The 19,963-nt window shown below is 36.5% G+C and overlaps 4 protein-coding genes and 1 pseudogene across 4 annotated transcripts; 3 read left to right on the top strand and 2 right to left on the bottom strand.

Annotated features, from left to right (window-relative positions):
* Nucleotides 1-748: 748 nt before the first annotated feature.
* Nucleotides 749-3,892, top strand: LOC140979469 (probable WRKY transcription factor 14). The gene is made up of 3 exons (XM_073444875.1): nucleotides 749-1,619; nucleotides 2,532-2,672; nucleotides 2,989-3,892. The coding sequence occupies exons 1-3, from the start codon at nucleotides 1,048-1,050 to the stop codon at nucleotides 3,521-3,523; spliced, it is 1,248 nt and encodes a 415-aa protein (XP_073300976.1). The 5' UTR covers nucleotides 749-1,047; the 3' UTR covers nucleotides 3,524-3,892.
* A 3,538-nt stretch (nucleotides 3,893-7,430) lies between these two features.
* LOC140978231 (patellin-4-like) lies at nucleotides 7,431-11,423 on the bottom strand (annotated as a pseudogene).
* A 692-nt stretch (nucleotides 11,424-12,115) lies between these two features.
* LOC140978230 (monolignol oxidoreductase AtBBE-like 15) lies at nucleotides 12,116-14,468 on the top strand. The gene has a single exon (XM_073443097.1). It carries the CDS (start codon nucleotides 12,697-12,699, stop codon nucleotides 14,305-14,307), a length of 1,611 nt encoding a protein of 536 aa, XP_073299198.1. The 5' UTR covers nucleotides 12,116-12,696; the 3' UTR covers nucleotides 14,308-14,468.
* A 354-nt stretch (nucleotides 14,469-14,822) lies between these two features.
* On the top strand, nucleotides 14,823-16,566 carry LOC140979542 (berberine bridge enzyme-like Cyn d 4). The gene has a single exon (XM_073444984.1). The coding sequence runs from the start codon at nucleotides 14,898-14,900 to the stop codon at nucleotides 16,494-16,496; it is 1,599 nt and encodes a 532-aa protein (XP_073301085.1). The 5' UTR covers nucleotides 14,823-14,897; the 3' UTR covers nucleotides 16,497-16,566.
* A 1,024-nt stretch (nucleotides 16,567-17,590) lies between these two features.
* On the bottom strand, nucleotides 17,591-19,029 carry LOC140979529 (putative RING-H2 finger protein ATL21A). The gene is made up of 2 exons (XM_073444963.1): nucleotides 18,357-19,029; nucleotides 17,591-18,199 (listed from the first exon to the last, which is right to left on the bottom strand). Exons 1-2 carry the CDS (start codon nucleotides 18,991-18,993, stop codon nucleotides 17,742-17,744), a joined length of 1,095 nt encoding a protein of 364 aa, XP_073301064.1. The 5' UTR covers nucleotides 18,994-19,029; the 3' UTR covers nucleotides 17,591-17,741.
* Between the last annotated feature and the right edge of the window lie 934 nt (nucleotides 19,030-19,963).

Below are 19,963 nucleotides of genomic sequence, written 5' to 3'. Positions count from 1 at the left end.
ACGATCAAATTTTCAAAAACTCAAAACATAAAACTTCTATATCTTTGAGTTTTCTATGTTATATCCAAATCTCAAATCATTTGGACTTCATATGAGCAAGATATGTCACTAATTACCATTTTGCCTTAAAATTAATTCATTATTTTTCAATTTATTTACGGAAATGACATCAAAATAAATTGAATATTTTTCAACTTATTTACAAAAGTACCATCAATACTATTTTATAGTTGTAATATTTACTTTATGCATTACAATATATAATCATTACATTTGGAGTATTTGTTTTACGTTTGTTGAATTATCGACATATATATCAATTTTTATAAAAATACAAAATATTCACAATTATTTAATAATATTAAAATAGAAAAACATCCTCTATATAACATATATTATAATCCGTACTTGTACAGCCACATAAGCAGCACAGCCCCAGGATACAACGTTTTGGAGCGTTTCTCCGAGAATTGCGGCTCCTTGCCCACCCTCTTTATTTTCCTATCACTGATTTCTCGAAGTTGACCATTTTTCTCTAGTTATGGTTATGAACTGCAACAAGAGACATGGCCAGAATGTTAGATTTAATATAAATAATATTATTAAATAATAGTAAACAGCAATAACCATTTAAAATAATAATATCTTAATTTATCAGCTACTACTGTCCCATTGATTTGACCCTCTTAATTGTTTATGTAAACAAGATGTTTACAATCATTAGAAAAATCAACAATGCTAGCTCAAACCCTAAAAGATTAACAGGGGAGTGCGGCTTATTAGTTTTATGTGTGTTTCTTTTCTTCAAATTTATCTTTTTTATTCTCTTCTTCTGGCCTATGCCGCATACCTGTTAATACCAAAGTCAGCGCCTTTCTCTTATATCTTGATCAGGTTGTTTTTCATGGTCAACTTTGTTATCATAAAGGTTCTTCAAGAAGAAAGATCATACACTGTTTCGCTAATATATTTGAGAACTTGCTTGGTCGAATGAGATCTCTGTGTTTTTGACAAAGTCTACGCGGCTAGTTTTCTTGGAGAGCGAGGATGGAGAATTACCAAGGTGATTTAGCTGATATAGTCCACGCCAGCGTCAGCGGAGGCAGCATAACTGGAAATTCGGCCACCTTCACCTCCCTCACAGATATGCAGTTTCCCAGCAACCAAATCGGCTGTTTTTCTGGAAACCACTGGGATGATGATTTCGGTGACCCGTTCAATCAGTTGGGAGATCCGCTCCGCATCGATACACCAGCGTCTGGATTTGTCCTCAACCCGAATATGATGAAGTCCGACAGTTCAACCAATGGAAGGTTTGAAGCTGTGGGAGGATCATATCGCAACCCTAGTGTAAATCTTGCTCATCATATGATTATGGATGATGAGATTACGAGAAGGCCTTCTGATAATTTGTTCTCGAGGATGCTGCAGATCTCTTCGGATCCTAAGTTTCCTGCTGTATCTCCATGTGATCCCCCGGTGGTGGCAGCTTCTTCTTCCTCCATGTTACTATCAAATGATAAAGTATTGACTTTCCCAGATTGCTCCAAATTAGGTTGCTTGGTGGAGAGCCCAGGTTTGCAGATCTCGCCTCCGCGAAATACGGGGATTAAAAGGAGGTGGGTATTGTATCACTCAAAAAAAAAATTTATCTAATCAAAGTTTTAGCATAATTCCTATATTTTATGCAACTAATTATAAAGCTCTCGTTGTATCACATGTTCCTGGTTTATGGAGGATCTCAAAGTAGAATTAGGTTTCCAACATATGATCTTGAGTTGTTTTAATATGCACGCAAAGCGAGATTGCATTGCATTTTGTTAAATGGCACACGTCATAGGTGGTTGAATTAAGTATTTGGAAGTTATATATATGGATTTAGGTCATTATTTCTTTTGAGCTAGCTTTTGAGATTGAAGATTGAATTTGATCCAAGTATCAATCTGAGAGCTTTGTAAACTTCACGCTCCTCATTCCTGGGAAGTGAGATGTGTGTTAAATGTCACATCAGTTGATTAAGTTTTGTTAGTTATATATATATATATAAATATATATATATATATATATATATCTTAAGACAATATTTTCTTGTTGATCTAGTTTTTTGTGTTGATTTAAGTCTAAATCTCAACCTTAGCTTATCTATCTGTCACAAGATATAGAATCATTTTAGCTAAAATGAATCTTGATATGATATAATCAAACGTAAACGCAGATATTTATGCGGCCAGTGTAACTGTTTCAAGAATTCGCTTTCATGTTATGCCCATGTAATTTGAGAATACTGTATCTCGAAACCCACATGACGAGATTTCCGTGGTTTCATCTGTTGAGTCCATTTCTCCATTACTTTCGGCTTTTTCAAAGAAAAAGCTACAAAAAGCTGGCATGCAGAACTGCTGATCGAGCAGCTCTGCACACCACTGAAAATGATGACGATCCTGGTGAATTAACTAGCTGCTCCATAGATAAAGAAATTAATCGCGCGCTTTAACCGAAGAATCTATTGTTTTCATGCAACATCAATTCAGGAAAAGCCAGGCGAAGAAGGTTGTTTGCATACCAGCTCCGGCGCCTGCAAACACCAGGCATACTGGAGAAGTTGTTCCTTCTGATCTTTGGGCTTGGAGAAAGTACGGTCAGAAGCCAATTAAGGGCTCCCCTTTTCCACGGTAATTAGCTTTATTTTGTTCCTGAAAGAGCAATCCTTTGTGTAATTATATACGTCACTGATTAAACTTTGGAGTGAATCATTGCCGAATTTCAGTTTATTCAGAATTTCTTTGATGATATCGAAATAAGCATTGATGAGACTGAATACATTGAAATTCAATATCGTGACTAATTATATACTTAGCTTGCTTAATTTCGTTTTCCTTTCTACTAATTAAACGATAAATTTTAATGAAGCTGGATACCATTCAAACCCGATTTATATATCTTCCTAACTTTTCAGTTTTTATTGGTGTTGCATGTTCGAAAATCCAGCGGTTATTTTAGGTGCAGTAGTTCCAAGGGATGTTCAGCAAGAAAGCAAGTGGAAAGGAGTAGAACTGACCCTAGTATGTTGGTAATAACCTACACTTCGGACCATAACCATCCATGGCCAACACAAAGAAATGCTCTCGCGGGCTCCACAAGATCGCATCCAATTAAAACTAATCCTGCTGCAAGAAAATCACCGAATTCCCAAGCCCAAGAGCCCCCAAGCCCCGACGAAGAAAAGAAAGAAATCACTTCAAAAAATATAGCAGATTTTGGGAATTGTTCAGTCTTGAAAGTGGAAAAGGATCTATATATAGACAACCAGTTAGAGATGGACGGCCATTATGAAGACTTTTATGGAGATTTTGTAGAGATGGAGCCCGACGCATTAGATAGTTTGTTGACGCAGAGATTTTCCTCTGATGAGGGCTGTGAAAACAAGACTTTGGATCCTTTCAGCTTCTATGATTGTCCTGCAAACTACAATTATCCAGCCACCAGAGAGCACCACCACCACCACCACCAACCCGGCCCCTAAAAGAGATTCAGAAGTTGTCATTGGACATACGAAAGAAGCCCAAACTCACTCAGTACAAACACAGAATCCCACAAACTGTTAATTAATTTTTGTTGATTTACTTTCAATTAAACACATGCAGTTGGCCCATGCAAAAACATGTGAATACTCCATTATAATTACATCACTTTCACGTATACTTTTACACGGCCCGTTAAGAATTAATTAATTAGAATAAGTCGTTGTTGAAATTGAATGCATGTGATGGGAGGAGAATGGAGTGGCTTTGTAACGGGAATAACGTGGATGGGACAGAAAGTTGAGGAACAGAAAGATTGAACAGTTAAGAAGTACAGACAAGACTGGAAAACTCAATGAAGAGATTGATGTTCGATGGGACTCCTCCCATCTTTCAGAGTGGGATCGATATATATTTATTTTCATGATATGATCATTATTCATTGTTCATCTGGGGCTGGATTGCTTATACGACAAAAACAAATTTGTAACTCTGTGCAATATCATAAAAACACGAAATAAATTTTTTTGGTGAGAACTTAAGAAAACAGTGTTGCTATTAAAACCATATAAAAAAATTTATTTTCTTTTGAATGATGTGTTTGGCGGTGGTCTAAAAAAAGTAAATTTGAAAATTTGTTTAAATCATCATATAAAAAATTATATATAATTATTTGAATAAAAAAGTAAATAAATAAATTGATTAAAAGTTATTTTACTTAGTAGGTCTCTTGTGAGACGGTTTCACGAATATTTATCTGTGAGACGGGTCAAATTTACCGATATTCATAATAAAAAGTAATATTTTTTCGTGGATGACCCAAATAAGATATCAATCTCACAAAATACGACATACGAGACCGTCTTACACAAGTTTTCGTCTTAAGTAAAAATATGCATGTAACGCGTGAACCCTAAGCTAGTAATATTATGGTGCGTTAAACTGTTCAAAAAATTCAAGTCATTATTTTGATTTTGATGGGAAAACATCTTCCACATACTATTTAGAGCCTTTACTTCGGAGACATTGATTTAAGAACATGAAATCCTGTAATAACTACATTATCTAGTACATTTTAAAAACTAAAATTAAAAAATTCACATATTATAATTATAAATTCCATATTTAATATAATTTTATTATATTTATTCAAATAATAATTAAAAATAAAAATATAAAAAAATATGAATCAATTCGAACTATTAATTATGATAATGATTCATATAAGTAATAATCATTATTTTACAATACCGCGTCGTTCGTTATTAACATAATGATGCGTGAAACGTTTCAATTAATTCAAGTAACTATTTTGATTGAATTGCAATTTGCAAAAATATCTTCCACATCTTATTTATAGTGAGGACGGACGGTGCACCATCCATTTTCAAAATGAGTTATTTGTATTTATTTTCCTATACTTTATTGATTTGAAAATAATTGTGTTTATCAGTTATTTCCGCTATCGGAACATTTTGTCTTTTCGAAAAAAGGGCTTTGCTTTTTTCTAATACTGAATTACGAACTTAAAAATTAGAGTTGTCAAAAACATGTTATAATATTAACATTTTACTACTGAAAACGAAAACCCGTGCATTTTCCACAATAGCCAATTAAATATTCAGACATTGATTTAAAAACTTAAATATTTTATCGGTAAATGCTTTTGGAACATTTTGTCAAAAAGGGGCTTAATTTGAACTTTTTAATACTGTATGTATTCCCGGCTCATCAAAATGAATTGGAAGAGGGACCGGGGCTAGAGCCTTGTATTTTATTTTATTTTTTTTGTCAGATTTCAATAAATGTTATTATTATTTTTATATTATTTAAATAAATAAACTTTGGTAATTAGCATCTAGTTTTGCTGTGTATGCGGATGAGCTCAGTCTATTGACAAAAATTTGTGTGAGACGGTCTCACGGGTTTTATTTTGTGAGACGGATCTCTTATTTGGGTCATCTATGAAAAATTATTACTTTTTATATTAAGAGTATTACTTTTTATTGTGAATATCGGTAGGGTTGACTCATCTCACTGATAAAAATTCGTGAGACCGTATCATAATAGACCTACTCCAGTCTATTAATTAAACACTGGTGTATTACACCATTATGATTTTATACAAAAATATCAATAAAAGTTTTTTCGACTTCATTCAAAAAAAAAAAAAAAGTTTTTTCGACTCCATGATATTTTTATTTAAATTCACAACATCAATAGTTGTTTTTGTATAAAATCATATAAAGTGTAGCACACCCGGTACAATATAGTCTGAGTGTCTGACCGTGTTGGTGTGATGTTTTTTTTTCCGCTATTACATATTTTTTTATAATATGTGATGGTTGTTCAAAGTTGAAACATTACATATAATTAGCACATTTATTTTGAATGTAGTTCTCCCTCCAGTCCCATTTTTTTTAATTAAAGAAAAATCATATGATAATTTTCATACATTCCCATCAAAGATAAGAAAAGGTGCATGGGTGATGGTGATTTATTTTTACGTTCATTGTACCCGAAGAAGAAAGTAAATATAGATTTATGCATGAAATTTTCCCCCTTCAGATTTAAAAAGCCTCCAAATTTCTCCGTATGGTTTACCGTCAGTTCATCATGCATGGCTCCACTGATGGAGGGCTTGCAGAAGTTTTGTTATGCGAAGTGATCCATGCTTCATCAACTCCAACGAAGAAGAACACCTGTGACTATTTTATCCAAATCGATATATGATCGAGATATCTCGCATTGGGAAACTCAAACATCACATATTTCGATACAAATTAAAAGCGATCCTTCAGGCCCTCCTCTCTCTATATATCCGATCCATTCATTGATATTGCTTGCTCACCGTCCTTGGAAGTTTTAGAGAGCATCCAAGAAATGAAGAACTTTTGCTTCTCCTTGTTCTTGGCCCTAGCGCTGGTTTACTGCTTTGCTCATTCGAGCGATGCAGCAATCTCGTGCGGCACCGTGGACACGAAGGCTGCCTCATGCATCACGTATGCCACGGGGAAAGACGCAAAACCCTCGAAAGAATGCTGCGCGGGGCTGCAGTCGCTTGCTCAAAGCGTGAAGACGGTTTCCGACAAGAAAGACATATGCAGGTGCCTCAAGGACGCTGTCAAGAACTTTGCAGGCGTGTAAGACAAGTTGTTGGGCAAAATTCCTTCGGCTTGCAGCATCAAAGTTGGTTTCCCTGTCTCCATGAACACTGATTGCGAAAAGTGAGTGCCCTTGTGATGTTTACTTCTGATTTAATAATCTTCATCTGGTTTTTATTATTCATGTATGTTTTTTGTTTGATTTATCAAATTTTCAGGTTACACTGAGGTTTTCTTGGGAATCGATCAGAGGTAGAAGCTGTTTTGAATAAGACTGTAGTACTTTTTTGATAAATTAAAATAAATGCTAGTGGGCTTTAATGGTTAAGGAGTTCAAGATGTTCTTTATAGAGATTCAATTCTCTTTTTACTGTGTTCTGAGATTTTATCAGCTGTCGAAGAACCGATGTTCTAGATAATTTAAGTAATTAATATGAATTCTTGGTCATTTAACTATGACGGAGAGACTATATTATTAATAATTTAATGTTGGGAATATAAAATTTGAATACCCTGCTAATAATGCCAAAGAACCATAAACACAAGCGAAGAAAACAAAAAATGCCCTTCTTCCCCTGCTAGGTGGAATCAACTGCTTGATTTTTCTGAGATCAATGTGGGATGGTTTATTGTATTTAAAGATAACTCAATCTGATAACATTAACAACTACTTTTATACTTTATGTAATACTATCCAGGTGATTTTTTAATACAGTCCGACAGTAATGGAGGCTAGCTTCCATTTTGCAGGAAGCTTTCTTTAAGTCAGATGGATACTCAATATGCTGCCATTAACATAAGGAAGCAAACTGTTATTCTCACACAAAAAGATTATTTTTTATTGCCTGAAATTATCATTATTACAAAAGAATCTCAAACAATCATGAGGCCAGCACATCTAGTCCGTAGAACGGGGTAAACCAAAAGGAATAAATAATAAAGACTAAACTAATGTGAATCAAAGAAGGAATCTCGAAAAAAAAAAAACATCTCAAGCCGCCATGCAAGCAAAAACCCTTTTCAACATCAAGAATGAGAGTTTTTCAAGCTGTAGCTGTAGAACACCTTCTTTTTCTTCCCAGAAGTATTACCGATTGTGATGGCAATTTTGCCTGGTTCTTTATTCTTGAATGTCCCGTGAAATGGTGCCTCTTCCGAACACATCTTCCTCTCTTTCTGGATAATCAGGGTATAAGAGTTTTCATTATCAGGCACAAATTCTTCTACCGTGCAATTCACCTCCCAACCTAGAACTAAGATGTCCCAGGTGATTCCTGTTCCAGCCTGTAATCATGAAACATTAAGCATCAATCTTCTGGAAAATTTCGAATAGCCCTTTCCATTAATCATTTTAAGTACCTCTGGTATGGGAATTTCAAAGCTTGTGGTTGATCCAACTTTGATCAGCAATTCAGAAACTTCATCATCAAGTTTATTTTCCCTCTTCATTCCACCATACTGGATAGGGATTTCTTGAATCGGGATATACCTGTCTCATCACAGATGCAGAGTTCTTCATCAACTTCTACCGACAAAAAAGTTAGGAAACAATACACGTGGAAGTGGGTAAGTTCAACTCACTTGAGCAGGGTCTGAGTGACCTTAGACGGTCGAGCAAAGACCAATTTGTGTTGGCATATCAGGGAAATAAAAGAGGTAACATCGCAGCGGAATATCAACAATGAATAAGATGAACACCAATATTTATAGTGGTTCACCCCAAGATTGGACTACGTCCACTCTAAACCTCTCAAGGAGATCACTTCTTTATTAATAACAAAGAAGACAAGAGAATTGAGAATTCAAAGTATTTCACTCAGAACACTCTGATTTTAACACTCACTTTCTCTCCACTAATCCTATTCCTTCCAAGGATAAACACCAAAACACAAAATCCTCTCATCTACAATCATAAGTGTAGAAGTGAGATAAAGGATTTGATATCCTGTTTTGTTTTCCGGCTAAGCAGTTTGTGCATTGTTTCATATGAACCTGCTTGATACCGGGCAGAACTTGCTTGCTCACAAGGCGTGTAAGATTCTTTTCACTTATGTGACCAAGACGTCGGTGCCACAACTCTGTTGAGTTTTCTTCCCCTACGTAGTTCACATCTTCAGAATGATTTTCCTGAACTACATACAGCTTTGACATCTTTAATCTTTTTGCCACCACAAGTGAGCCTTTTGAAATCTTATATATCCCATTTCGGAAGGTTGTGCAGAAATCTTCTTCATCGAGTCTTTCGACCGATATCAGACTCAGGCGCATATCTGGCACATGCCTGACGTCTTTCAGGATCAGTGTAGAGCCATCCACGGTAGTCAAGCTCACATATCCCTTTCCCACGACTTTGGATAAGTCGTTATTCCCCATCCTCACCACACCAAAGTCTCCTTGTGTGTAGGATGTAAAGCATTCTCTTCGAGATGTGACGTGGACTGTTGCTCCACTATCGATCACCCAACTAGTTACTTGAGTTGTCAAATTTACGGACTCCTGCTCTAGCTCGTGAACAACATTGAATTCGTCAATTGCGTTTGTTTGCTCATCATCGGTTTCATGTTTATCTTTCGGTTTTCGGCAGTATTTTTTAATATGTCCGTTTTCTCCACAGCGATAACACTTTATGTTGGCATATCTCCCCGAGGACTTGCTTCTTCTTGGCTTTTGATTTGTGTTTTTCTTGATCTTGTGTCTCCTCCTTGACTCAACAGCCAAAACATCTGACTGTGAGGTAGAGGATCCTCGAGATCTCCGCCTCATCTCTTCATTCAAGATTCCACTCTTGATGAAGTCCATACTCACGGCTCCTCCTGGTGTTGTGTTCGTGAGTGATAACTTCAGAGTCTCCCAAGACTCTAGCAATGAATCTAGCACAATCAGAGCTATCACCTCGTCATCAAGTTTTATGCTCATACTTGATAACTGCTCCACGAATCCTTGAATCTCATTCAGATGATCTGTGACCAGAGTTCTTTCTTTGTATCGAACCTGGACAAGCTTGCTCAAATAGAACAATTTGTTGTTGCCACTTTTGGAAGCATATAGTGTCTCCAACTTCGTCCAAAGCGTACGAGCATGTGTCTCGTTAGAGATGTGATTATACACGTTGTCATCGACAAATTGTCAGATGTACCCGCAGACTTGGTAGTGCTCGAAGTTCCATTCGGCATCCGATTTATCATCTGGTTTAGACTCGCTGAACACCGGTAGGTGCATCTTGGTGACGAATAGAAGATCTTTCATCTTACTTTTCCAAAGTTGATAATTAGAGCCATTAAGACTAATCATCTTGCTTGTGCGTACCTCCATCTTTTGTGACTGCTACCAACGAATTAATCGTCAACGCCTGAACATAAAAGAACCTCTTCCCTAATACTGTCTAGAAAGCCTTTTCTGATGTGGAAGTTCAGACTAAGCTGCAACCACAGAGCATACGAGGGCTTCCTATAGTATTTGAGAACCTCGCTCTGATACCAGTTGTTGGGATATCAGGGAAATAAAAGAGGTAACATCGCAGCGGAATATCAACAATGAATAAGATGAACATCAATATTAACAGTGATTCACCCCAAGATTGGGCTACGTCCACTCTAAACCTCTCAAGGAGATCACTTCTTTATTAATAACAAAGAAGACAAGAGAATTGAAAATACAAAGTATTTCACTCAGAACACTCTGATTTTAACAATTTGCTCTTGCTTCTTTGAGTCAAGAAAGGAGATATCAGGGAATGGAATGCATAATACCAGAATGGAAATTAACAAAAATCTGCAAGAACGAGACCGCTCATAATGAATTAACACAGAAAAATTAAGAATGCAGAAGAAAAACCAGACGAAATGAAGTAAAAACTAACATTTTTTGCGACAAATTCTGGGTAATTGTCCTGGAGAAGAGCAACTGTTTTTCTCACCACAGAGCGAACCTCCTTCTTGGATGGTCTAGGAGAATTCTTGAGATCATTTATTTGAACAAAAGAACTCACGCCACCAGGCTTAAAATTAAGTTTTTGAATGCCTTTTTCCATAAGCTGGACCCTCCATCTCAAGAACTGTTCACGCTTCTCCTCTGTCGCGAGTGTCTTTTGATAGATCTCTTCATTGTCCAAGACCCCAAATATGTTATAACAAATGGGATGCCCCTGGCTGTCAATGCCGCTCTGGTATGCAGCAGACGTAAGATCAGAACCGAACTCTTCATCCAAGATCGAATCAATCTTAAATTCTATTCTCCATTGAAGCGTTTTCTGGAGCATCTGGAAGGCATCCTTGACCTTGAAATCCCTGGCCCTCAAGAATTTCAAGAGAACTACATCAGTTCGATCATCCCCTTTTCTAGGCAACAGGGGTACTCCCCAAATGGAAATATCTTTAGCCACTTCAATGTTTGCATCACTTTCTGGAGTTTTGGCACATTCGTTGGGTTTTTCTTCAGTTCCCTCATAACCATTTTTCTTCTCTTCTTCACAACCTTCTTCATTTTCTCCTGCGGGCTTTTCCTTCTCCTGCAATTCTTCTCCAGTGGGTACGTCAGCCACTTTCTTTTCTCCTTCCTTATCAAAGAGCGTGCTCCCGGAAATCGCTTCTTTCAGTTTCGATTTCAGCTCATCCAACGCCTTCCTCTCATGCTGTTTCAAATCAGACATAAAATTGCTCTCTTCCCTGTAAGAATTAATCTTTTCCACCGCCTTTGATTCGCAAGCACGATCCTTTTCATTGCAAACTTGTTCCACCACCTTCACAGCCTCCTCCGCCATTTGCATTGTCTCAGCTTTCATCTCAACAGTCACGGCGATTTATCTAAAACCCAATAAACCTATCAGCATAAAAGTAGAATAAAAATCAAATTACACTAACAAGTTTGCAAGAATGATTTTTACCTCGACCTTCTCCGAAATGAGCTCCCTCAAAGTTAACTAGCCGAGCCTTCGTCTTTTCCTTTGTCCGCACAAGGGGCGGTTTGTTTGTTTAGCACTTTGAAGAGGGGGCCCGCAACGGTAAAGAATTTGTTGTCACCGCATGTTAGGAGCCGTTAAGATTCTCTGCGTTCGTACCAGCCTGGATTACAGCGGAGTAGGATTGTCTGAATTCAACTTCGTTTACTAAAGATTCCTTCGAGGTGTCCAATAATAATTGTGGAATGGGTCAAAATGGGTTTGTCGAAGGAATGGGGCTTGGGCCGATTTTTAATCGAGCCCTTTACAAATAGTGTCTAATCCATGTTTGTTTGAAAGTTCCTAGAGACCCTTAAGTCGATATTTTATGCAAATAAAACAAAATTATTTGACCAATATTATCTTATTTTTAAACTCCCACCATTACAGTACCCAAAGCTCAAACATCAAAGCAAAAATCATCCACGAAACTTTATAATTTCCTCCATGTAAAACACACAATCTTGGGCAGAAACAAGATGGCCTTATAATCAGTAGGTAAGGTCATATTTACCACAAAGTAACCAAGTTAATCACTGCCGCCAATCTTGCCGGTTCAAATGCACCATAGTGCATCGGCCAATTAGAAATTTTATCCAAAAAGATTCCATTTACTTTACTTTAAAGGTTTATCCTTGGCCACTGTATTCAAGATTAACTTAATGAGCAAGGAGTTAAATCACCCAAGTGCAATATTTTGGGATTTACAGCATAGTAGAATAATGAAAACCAGCCTTTTTTGTTTTTCTACTTAAAACTGTTTCCAGGATGTTAATAGAGTTGTTTTCCCATTCAATAGAGTGTGTTATTTTCCTCACTTTAGACATCCTTAAAGCAAAAAATAACATTAATTTGTAGTTTAGAAGGCAAGAATGAAAATTCGGGCAGAAAACCTCAATTGTGTAGTCAAAAAGTGGTCAGATACTTGGAAATTCATTAAGCATAAAATAAGGATGATTTTCTTACCTCATCATTATATTTCTAATCACCCACCTAACAAGTATTGAACCATGACATTCGCATTATATCATCTAGAGTCGTCAAGAACCCACAAAGTCCATAAATACCTCAGTCCCCCCTTCACACGAAACACACAACTAAAAAATTGCATCACATCAGTGAAAAAAACTCTATCATGGGATCCTCAACCTGTTTATTTCTTACATTGAACACGATTCTGCTCTTTTCTTCATTGGTTGCTTCACAACCAATTCTTGAAAAACTCTACCAGTGCATTTCTCTAAATTCCGACCTCTCAATCCCTTTTTCAACAGCTTTCTTTGTCCCGGACAATGCTTCATTCAACTCTATCCTACAATCTTCTGCGCAAAACTTGAGGTACTTGCTTCCTTCCGTACCTAAACCTCAGTTGATCTTCACTCCGTTGACAGAAAATCATGTTCAAGCAGCTGTTATTTGCGCAAAAGAGCTTGATATCCAGTTCAGAGTGCGAAGCGGAGGCCATGATTATGAAGGCCTTTCTTACATGTCAGAAATGGAGCAACCATTCATAGTTGTAGACCTTTCAAAACTTCGATCTATTGCTGTAGATATCCAGGATAACAGTGCATGGGTTCAGGCTGATGCAACAAACGGTGAACTTTATTACAGAATTTCACAGAAAATCAAGACTCACGCTTTCCCTGCCGGACTTTGCCCCAGCTTAGGAATTGGAGGGCACATAACTGGAGGAGCATATGGTACCTTGATGAGGAAATATGGGCTAGGAGCGGATAATGTGATCGATGCACGAATAGTCGATGCCAGTGGCAGGATTCTTGAGAGGGATTCTATGGGGGAAGACCTTTTCTGGGCTATTAGAGGAGGCGGTGGAGCTAGTTTCGGGGTGATTCTTGCATGGAAGGTAAGACTTGTTCCTGTCCCAGCAACTGTCACGGTTTTCACCATTCCGAAGACCTTGGAACAGAATGCAACAAAAATTCTCCACAAGTGGCAACTGGTAGCTGAGAATATTGATGAAGATCTCTTCATCAGAGTCATTATACAAGCTATAGATGCTGCGAAGAAAGGTGAAAGAACTATCCAAACTGCTTATAATGCTATGTTTATTGGAAGAACAGAGAGGCTTCTCCAGGTGATGGATGAAAGCTTCCCTGAACTGGGATTGACTCGAAAAGATTGCACCGAAATGAGTTGGATTCAATCAGTGCTTTACATTGCTGGTTATCCAAAAAATACGCCGCCCGAGGTTTTGCTCCAGGGCAAGTCTTTATTTAAGAACTACTTCAAAGCCAAATCAGACTTTATCAGAGAGCCAATACCAGAGACCGGGCTTGAAGGGTTGTGGAAAAGGATACTCGAAGAAGATTCACCATTGATCATATGGAATCCGTATGGTGGAATGATGAGTAAGATATCAGAATCCGAAATCCCTTTCCCACACAGAAAAGGGGTTCTTTTCATGATACAGTATCTAACCCTTTGGAATGATGAAAAGCCCGAATCCGAAGCCAAGCACATGGACTGGATAAGGAAGCTTTATAATTACATGGCCTCTTATGCTTCCATGCTTCCAAGAGAAGCCTATGTGAATTATAGAGATCTTGATTTGGGAGTGAACAAGAATTGTACAAGTTTCACATCAATTTCATGGGGTAGCAAATATTTTAAGAACAATTTTAACAGACTATTGAAGGTAAAGACTAAGGTTGATCCCGATAATTTATTCAGACATGAACAGAGCATTCCAACTCTTCCATTGAAGAACAGAGAACGGGAAAGATAATGATGATTCGCTAAAAAATAATTTGTTATATATATTCAGGCTACGACTTAAGATATGCTTTAACTGATGTCCCTTTTAACAATCTATTTTGTGTTCTATTTGCAGTTTGATTGTCCTAAAAGTTTTATATTCCACTTCTTGTAATTGGATTTTCGGTAATATCCCAGCTAGTACTTTAAAAACATGTTGCATGACTTCAGATAATTTCTGTTTCTCAAATTCTTTAGATTTTGATTAGGGAATTGCATATTTTAAGAACATTTTCATCTGTTTGTTTAGTTTACATCTTAAAATTCATGAATACATAGAGAAATGGACCAAAAAATATGAAGTTTTGAAGTGCATAAAAAGCAGCTATATTCACTATTCTGTACGTTATGAACGCTGTGACATTTAAGCATAAATTTAATCTACATTAATATTCTTTAAAATCAATCCATACTTATTTATCATTTACTATTTCCACTTTCAGTTACCGCACAAGGACTTGGATTAAAACCGTTTCATCATGGAAGCTTTACATGTTACACAACGCATATTAATACACAGTTCGGTTTGGAAAACACATTTTTACAGAACAGTGGATTGAAATGTTCCCTCCAGTGTCATTAATATTTGTCTTGTTTTGTTTTCCTTCAATAGTTGTATCTAAAGCCGTCCATGATCACCATGAAAGCTTCGAAAATTGCCTGTGGAACGAGTCTGGCTGTCTCTCCAAACAGCAGCGACCTATCCTCCACAGCATTTTCTCAAAGTCTTATTGGCCTATTCTCCTATCAACTATGCGAAATCTTAGATTCAATTTCACCAACACTCGTAAGCCTTTCTACATAATCACGCCAGAAAATTATGATCAAGTAAAAAGGGCTGTCGTGTGCACGAAAAAATACAACATTGAGATAAGAACCCGAAGTGGTGGCCATGACTATGAAGGCCAGTCGCTGACCGGTCCAAGACCATTCGTCCTTCTTGATTTACAGAATCTGAGAAAAGTGGATGTAAATGTGAAAGATCAAACGGCATGGGTTCAAGCCGGTGCAACATTGGGTGAACTGTACTATTACATTGCTCAGAAGAGTAAAACCCTTGGTTTTCCAGCCGGGGTTTGCCCTACCGTTGGTGTAGGCGGTCACATAAGTGGAGGAGGACAAGGTACCTTGTCAAGAAAATACGGTTTAGCAGCTGACAATGTTGTTGATGCACTAATAGTTGATGTCAAAGGGAGACTTCTTGACAAAAAAAAGATGGGTAAGGATGTGTTTTGGGCTATTCGAGGCGGTGGAGCGGCGAATTTTGGAGTTGTCGTTGCTTGGAAGATCAAATTGGTTAAAGTCCCACAAAAAGTGACGGTTTTTACCGTACGCAGTTCCTTAGAAGAAGGTGCCACCCAGCTTGTTGCAAAATGGCAAAAAATAGCATACCGGTTGCCTGAAGATCTCTTCATAAGATTACACTTCGGTCCATACAAGAACAAGAAAGGCGATGAATCAATGCTAATTGCATTTAGGGGACTTTACTTGGGTACAGTTCGGCAACTCCTACCAGTGATGAAAAAACAATTCCCAGAGATGGGGTTGAAGGCTAGTCATTGCCAAGAAACAACCTGGATTGGTTCCGTGTTATATTTCGCGAAAGGGGTCATAAAAGAAAACTCCACGAAAGAGTTGTTAAATTGGAAAGAAACAAATCCTGTGTTTCAAAAACCAAAATCAGATATTATGACAAAGCTCATGCCAGAAAGTGCTCTGAAGAAACTATGGCGAGTTTACTTGAAGGGGATTCCAGGGGTGCTGATCATGACACCCTATGGTGGGAAAATGAGCAGTATTCCAGAGCATGCAACGCCATTTCCTCACAGGGCCGGAACTTTGTTCAGCATATTGTACTTGTCAGATTGGAACAGAACCTCGATGGAGGTAGCGAAGGAGAAATATGAGTGGCTTAAAGGGATTTACACATTCATGGGAGATTATGCTTCTAAGCCAAGAACCTCATATCTGAATTATAAAGATTTGGACTTGGGAAAGGATTACGAAGGAATTGCCAATTACACACAGGCTTCCGCCTGGGGTCAAATGTATTTCAAAAATAATTTCAAGAAACTGGCGGAGGTGAAATATCGGTTCGATCCAGAGAATTATTTCAAAAATGAGCAAAGTATTCCACCACTGGAACCATACTCAGATTAGTGTAACCATGTGTTGTCATTTGTCAAATTCCTTCGGTTTGTTTGCTTCTTTTCTTATCCTTATTATCACTACCTTTCGGTACCGTTTGGTTCATGGTATGAGATATATAATATGGAGATAAGTAATATTTTGTAATAATAAAATAAATAGAAAATGATAGTTAATATAGTGTTTGATTTAATTGATTTGATTGATTAAATTTGAGATAATATGATATTACCATTTTGTCATTGTTGAAAATATTAATAGAATATTAATAATATTATTTATTAAGGATAATATCGTAATTTTATATTATTGATTTGATTGATGTGAGATAAATTATTACGAATTTGATTGTTTTGAAATAAATAATTAATAATTTGATTGATCGAGATAAATAATACTTGTACAAAACAAGTGATATGATATGACTATTTATATTAGTACTTACAAGTACTTGAACCAAACAGTATCTTCGTTAAATTTCTTGCTACAAAGCATGTTTGAATTGCTTTACTAGTCTTGGATTAAAGAATAACTTTATTATCAGTATACAGTTAAGAATTGAGGCTTTAATGTACATTCAATTTTATCAAATGTTTTTCTTTTGTATATGTTACTTAATTTAATAAAAATCCAGAAACTAATTTTGTTTTTAAAAAAGTGATTCGAATAAAAAATTAATATTAAAATAATCTATTTATCAAACTTTATTCACTTCTCAATTTCAGTTTTTTATTTTTGTTTTCAAATATAATAATCATTTTTTCATAATTAATAAATTTAGTCACTAATTTAAAAACATAATTTGTTGCACGTAAATACCAGTTCTTTATATACAAATTAAGAAATTTAGAATAAAAAACACGATGTTGATCGTTTACAATTTTTTCTTTCGTGTATGTGAAATTAATGGTGATAATTAATGAACGAAATATAATAAATGCGATGTTGCAAAACTCTTGAGTTTATTTTTTTATCAGTTACTAATTTGCCACTGGTTATAATTTGTCAAATTTTAAATTTATTATTATATAAATTTTATCACAAAAATTTATCAACTTTCCGGGGTTGATACGGAGTAAAATCGACCAAAATGTGTTAATTTTTACCCTCGGGTCACCCTGTTTTTTGAAGTTTTTATTGGGATCATCGAGGGCATCTGTTATGTACCGTATGTCAACAAGACCGAAACATTTACAACAAAAAAGAACGAAAAATGGAAAGATAATCAACAGTGTTATGATTCGTAGTCCAGTGAGTTCAAACAGTAGCATTTCTGCAAATTGGGCATGAACTGTGAGTCCTCAGCCACTGGTCTATGCAGCTGTCGTGGAAGCAATGCCCACACTCAATAATGCTCTTCACAGTCTCTGTGGGATTGTATTCTTCCAAACATATTGGACAAGTCGTGCCATTAGGCCCGGGGATTCGTCGACTTTCTCCGAGGAGGATTGTTTTGAACCTATTTGCGGCAGCATCATTACCAGAGCCTGCCGTCACATTGGAGGGTGGGGGCGGCGGCGCTCTCCGAACAGGAAAGCGTCTTTGGTTTCTGTTTCGAACAGCTCGAGCTAGGCAAGAAACTCGGTCAGCTACCCATCTTATAATATTCCTTATCCAGCGTATGAAATAGATTAATGCCACAACCAATACATAGAGCAGAAACCCAAATACATTCGGTAGAACAAGGCTTAAGAAAACTATCAGCACAACATAACCTGTAAACAAAAATGCACCGGTTATCAAGGACGGACATATTACATTCTAAATATTTAAGTTTTTTTTTACTCCGGCTCAATTTCCATGTACATGATGAAACTAGGGAAATCGGGCACATCAAGGATCAAGAAAGTGATAAATATCGAATTTTTTTACCTGCCCCGTGACGTTTTTTCTTGACACAAGCTTCGCAAGTCGTCACATTCCATTTCAAAATAAGATCATCGTCGAATCCATTGAATTCATACTGAAGGGGCGTCGAAACTGGGATAGGCACAGTTACCATCACACTGCATCCTAAAGAATCTATCTCTTCTGCACGTGATATAGATGAAGTTGCCAATACAGAGAATGTGGCGTTGCTCAGGCAACCGATAGCAGTGAAATTACTTGAACTTAAATTCCCTCGGGGACAGCTGAAAAATGTGTAGTTCTGATAGCTCACAGCGCTGAGAGGGGAATACGAAATGCCTGTACTCAAGAACCGGCTGGCGAGGCAATTATAAGTATTTGTAGGATAGAGTTGTATTACATTGGCTGAATAGTTGATATTCCTTGCATATAAATCCCCGAAAGAAGGAAGATTCAGAAGGGGAACTCCTAATTGGGCATCGCTGCACGTTAAATTTAAGGCAATATAGTTGCAATCCTTCTGGTTTTGGCCCAGTAACTGAAAAGGGTACCGTATAGGCAAGGTTTTGTTTCCACAAAATGAATCGGAACAACCTTTCTTGGAATGAACAATGGGGAAGATGAAGAAAAGAAGAAAAGGGGTTGCCGAAATCTGATGCATTGCATGACTTAATTAGTATTAAGACTCGAAACTATTACCGGGCCGGATGTACATTCTGTTGAATTATTAGCGCTTAAATCTGGTGAAGTCAACGGCTTTTGTGGCACAGTTGTCGTTGACTTCGGAGGGTATTTGTAGGAAGAGGCAAGTTCAAGGTATACGTAGGGAAAGTGACCTCTGAATGAGCCTTTGATTTGTTCAAATGGTGTTTTAAGGAAAGACCATTTGCATAAGGGCAAAGTAAAGTTTGGTTATACTTTTTTGTGTTCCAAGGAGAGAGAGTTTTTGAGCTATACACGTATATTTTTTGAAGAGTTTTGTGCTTTTTAAAAAATTTACTAAATGATATTTATTGATCAGAATAATATATTCTAAAAATTTTAAACAGTATATTTTTTTTTAAAAAAAAAAAAAAAATTTTGGATAGTGTAGAGAAATATACTTCTACGAGTTGTTTTCCCTTAAATTAATTGAGTGATGTCCGAATATTGTATTTAGGAAAGATCATTTGACGAGGACAAAATCTAAATAAATGAAGATTAGTCGACGTGAAGTGCAAAAGGATATCAAGTGATGTAAATTCTTGTAAAATTTTGGCTGAAATTTTGCAATTGAAAACTCGTTTTCATATGGTAAACTAATACAAAAGTCTGCCCGAATATATTATTTGATAATACGATAATTGCTACTACTAGGTTCTTGGGCTGGTTTTTAGTTCGACTTTTCGTATTCTTTACTCAAATCACAAATTTGGAGTAAATATGTACGTAGACGGAAGAATACATTTATACATATATAGCTTATAAAAATCAAGAATGACGTATCATTCCAAAAGTTATAACGCGGCTAATAAGAATAATTAATATTTTTATTCAGTATAACAATCAATCATTTCACTAAACTATATAAAATGCCGGGTCGTACCGAATAAATGGGCTTCAAATATTTAAAAAAAAAAATGGTTTTACAT

This window comes from Primulina huaijiensis, chromosome 6, assembly GCF_012295235.1.
Source record: "Primulina huaijiensis isolate GDHJ02 chromosome 6, ASM1229523v2, whole genome shotgun sequence".
Taxonomy (NCBI): domain Eukaryota; kingdom Viridiplantae; phylum Streptophyta; class Magnoliopsida; order Lamiales; family Gesneriaceae; genus Primulina; species Primulina huaijiensis.
Note: the sequence above shows the minus strand (reverse complement) of the source record. Positions and strands in the feature narration are given on the sequence as shown.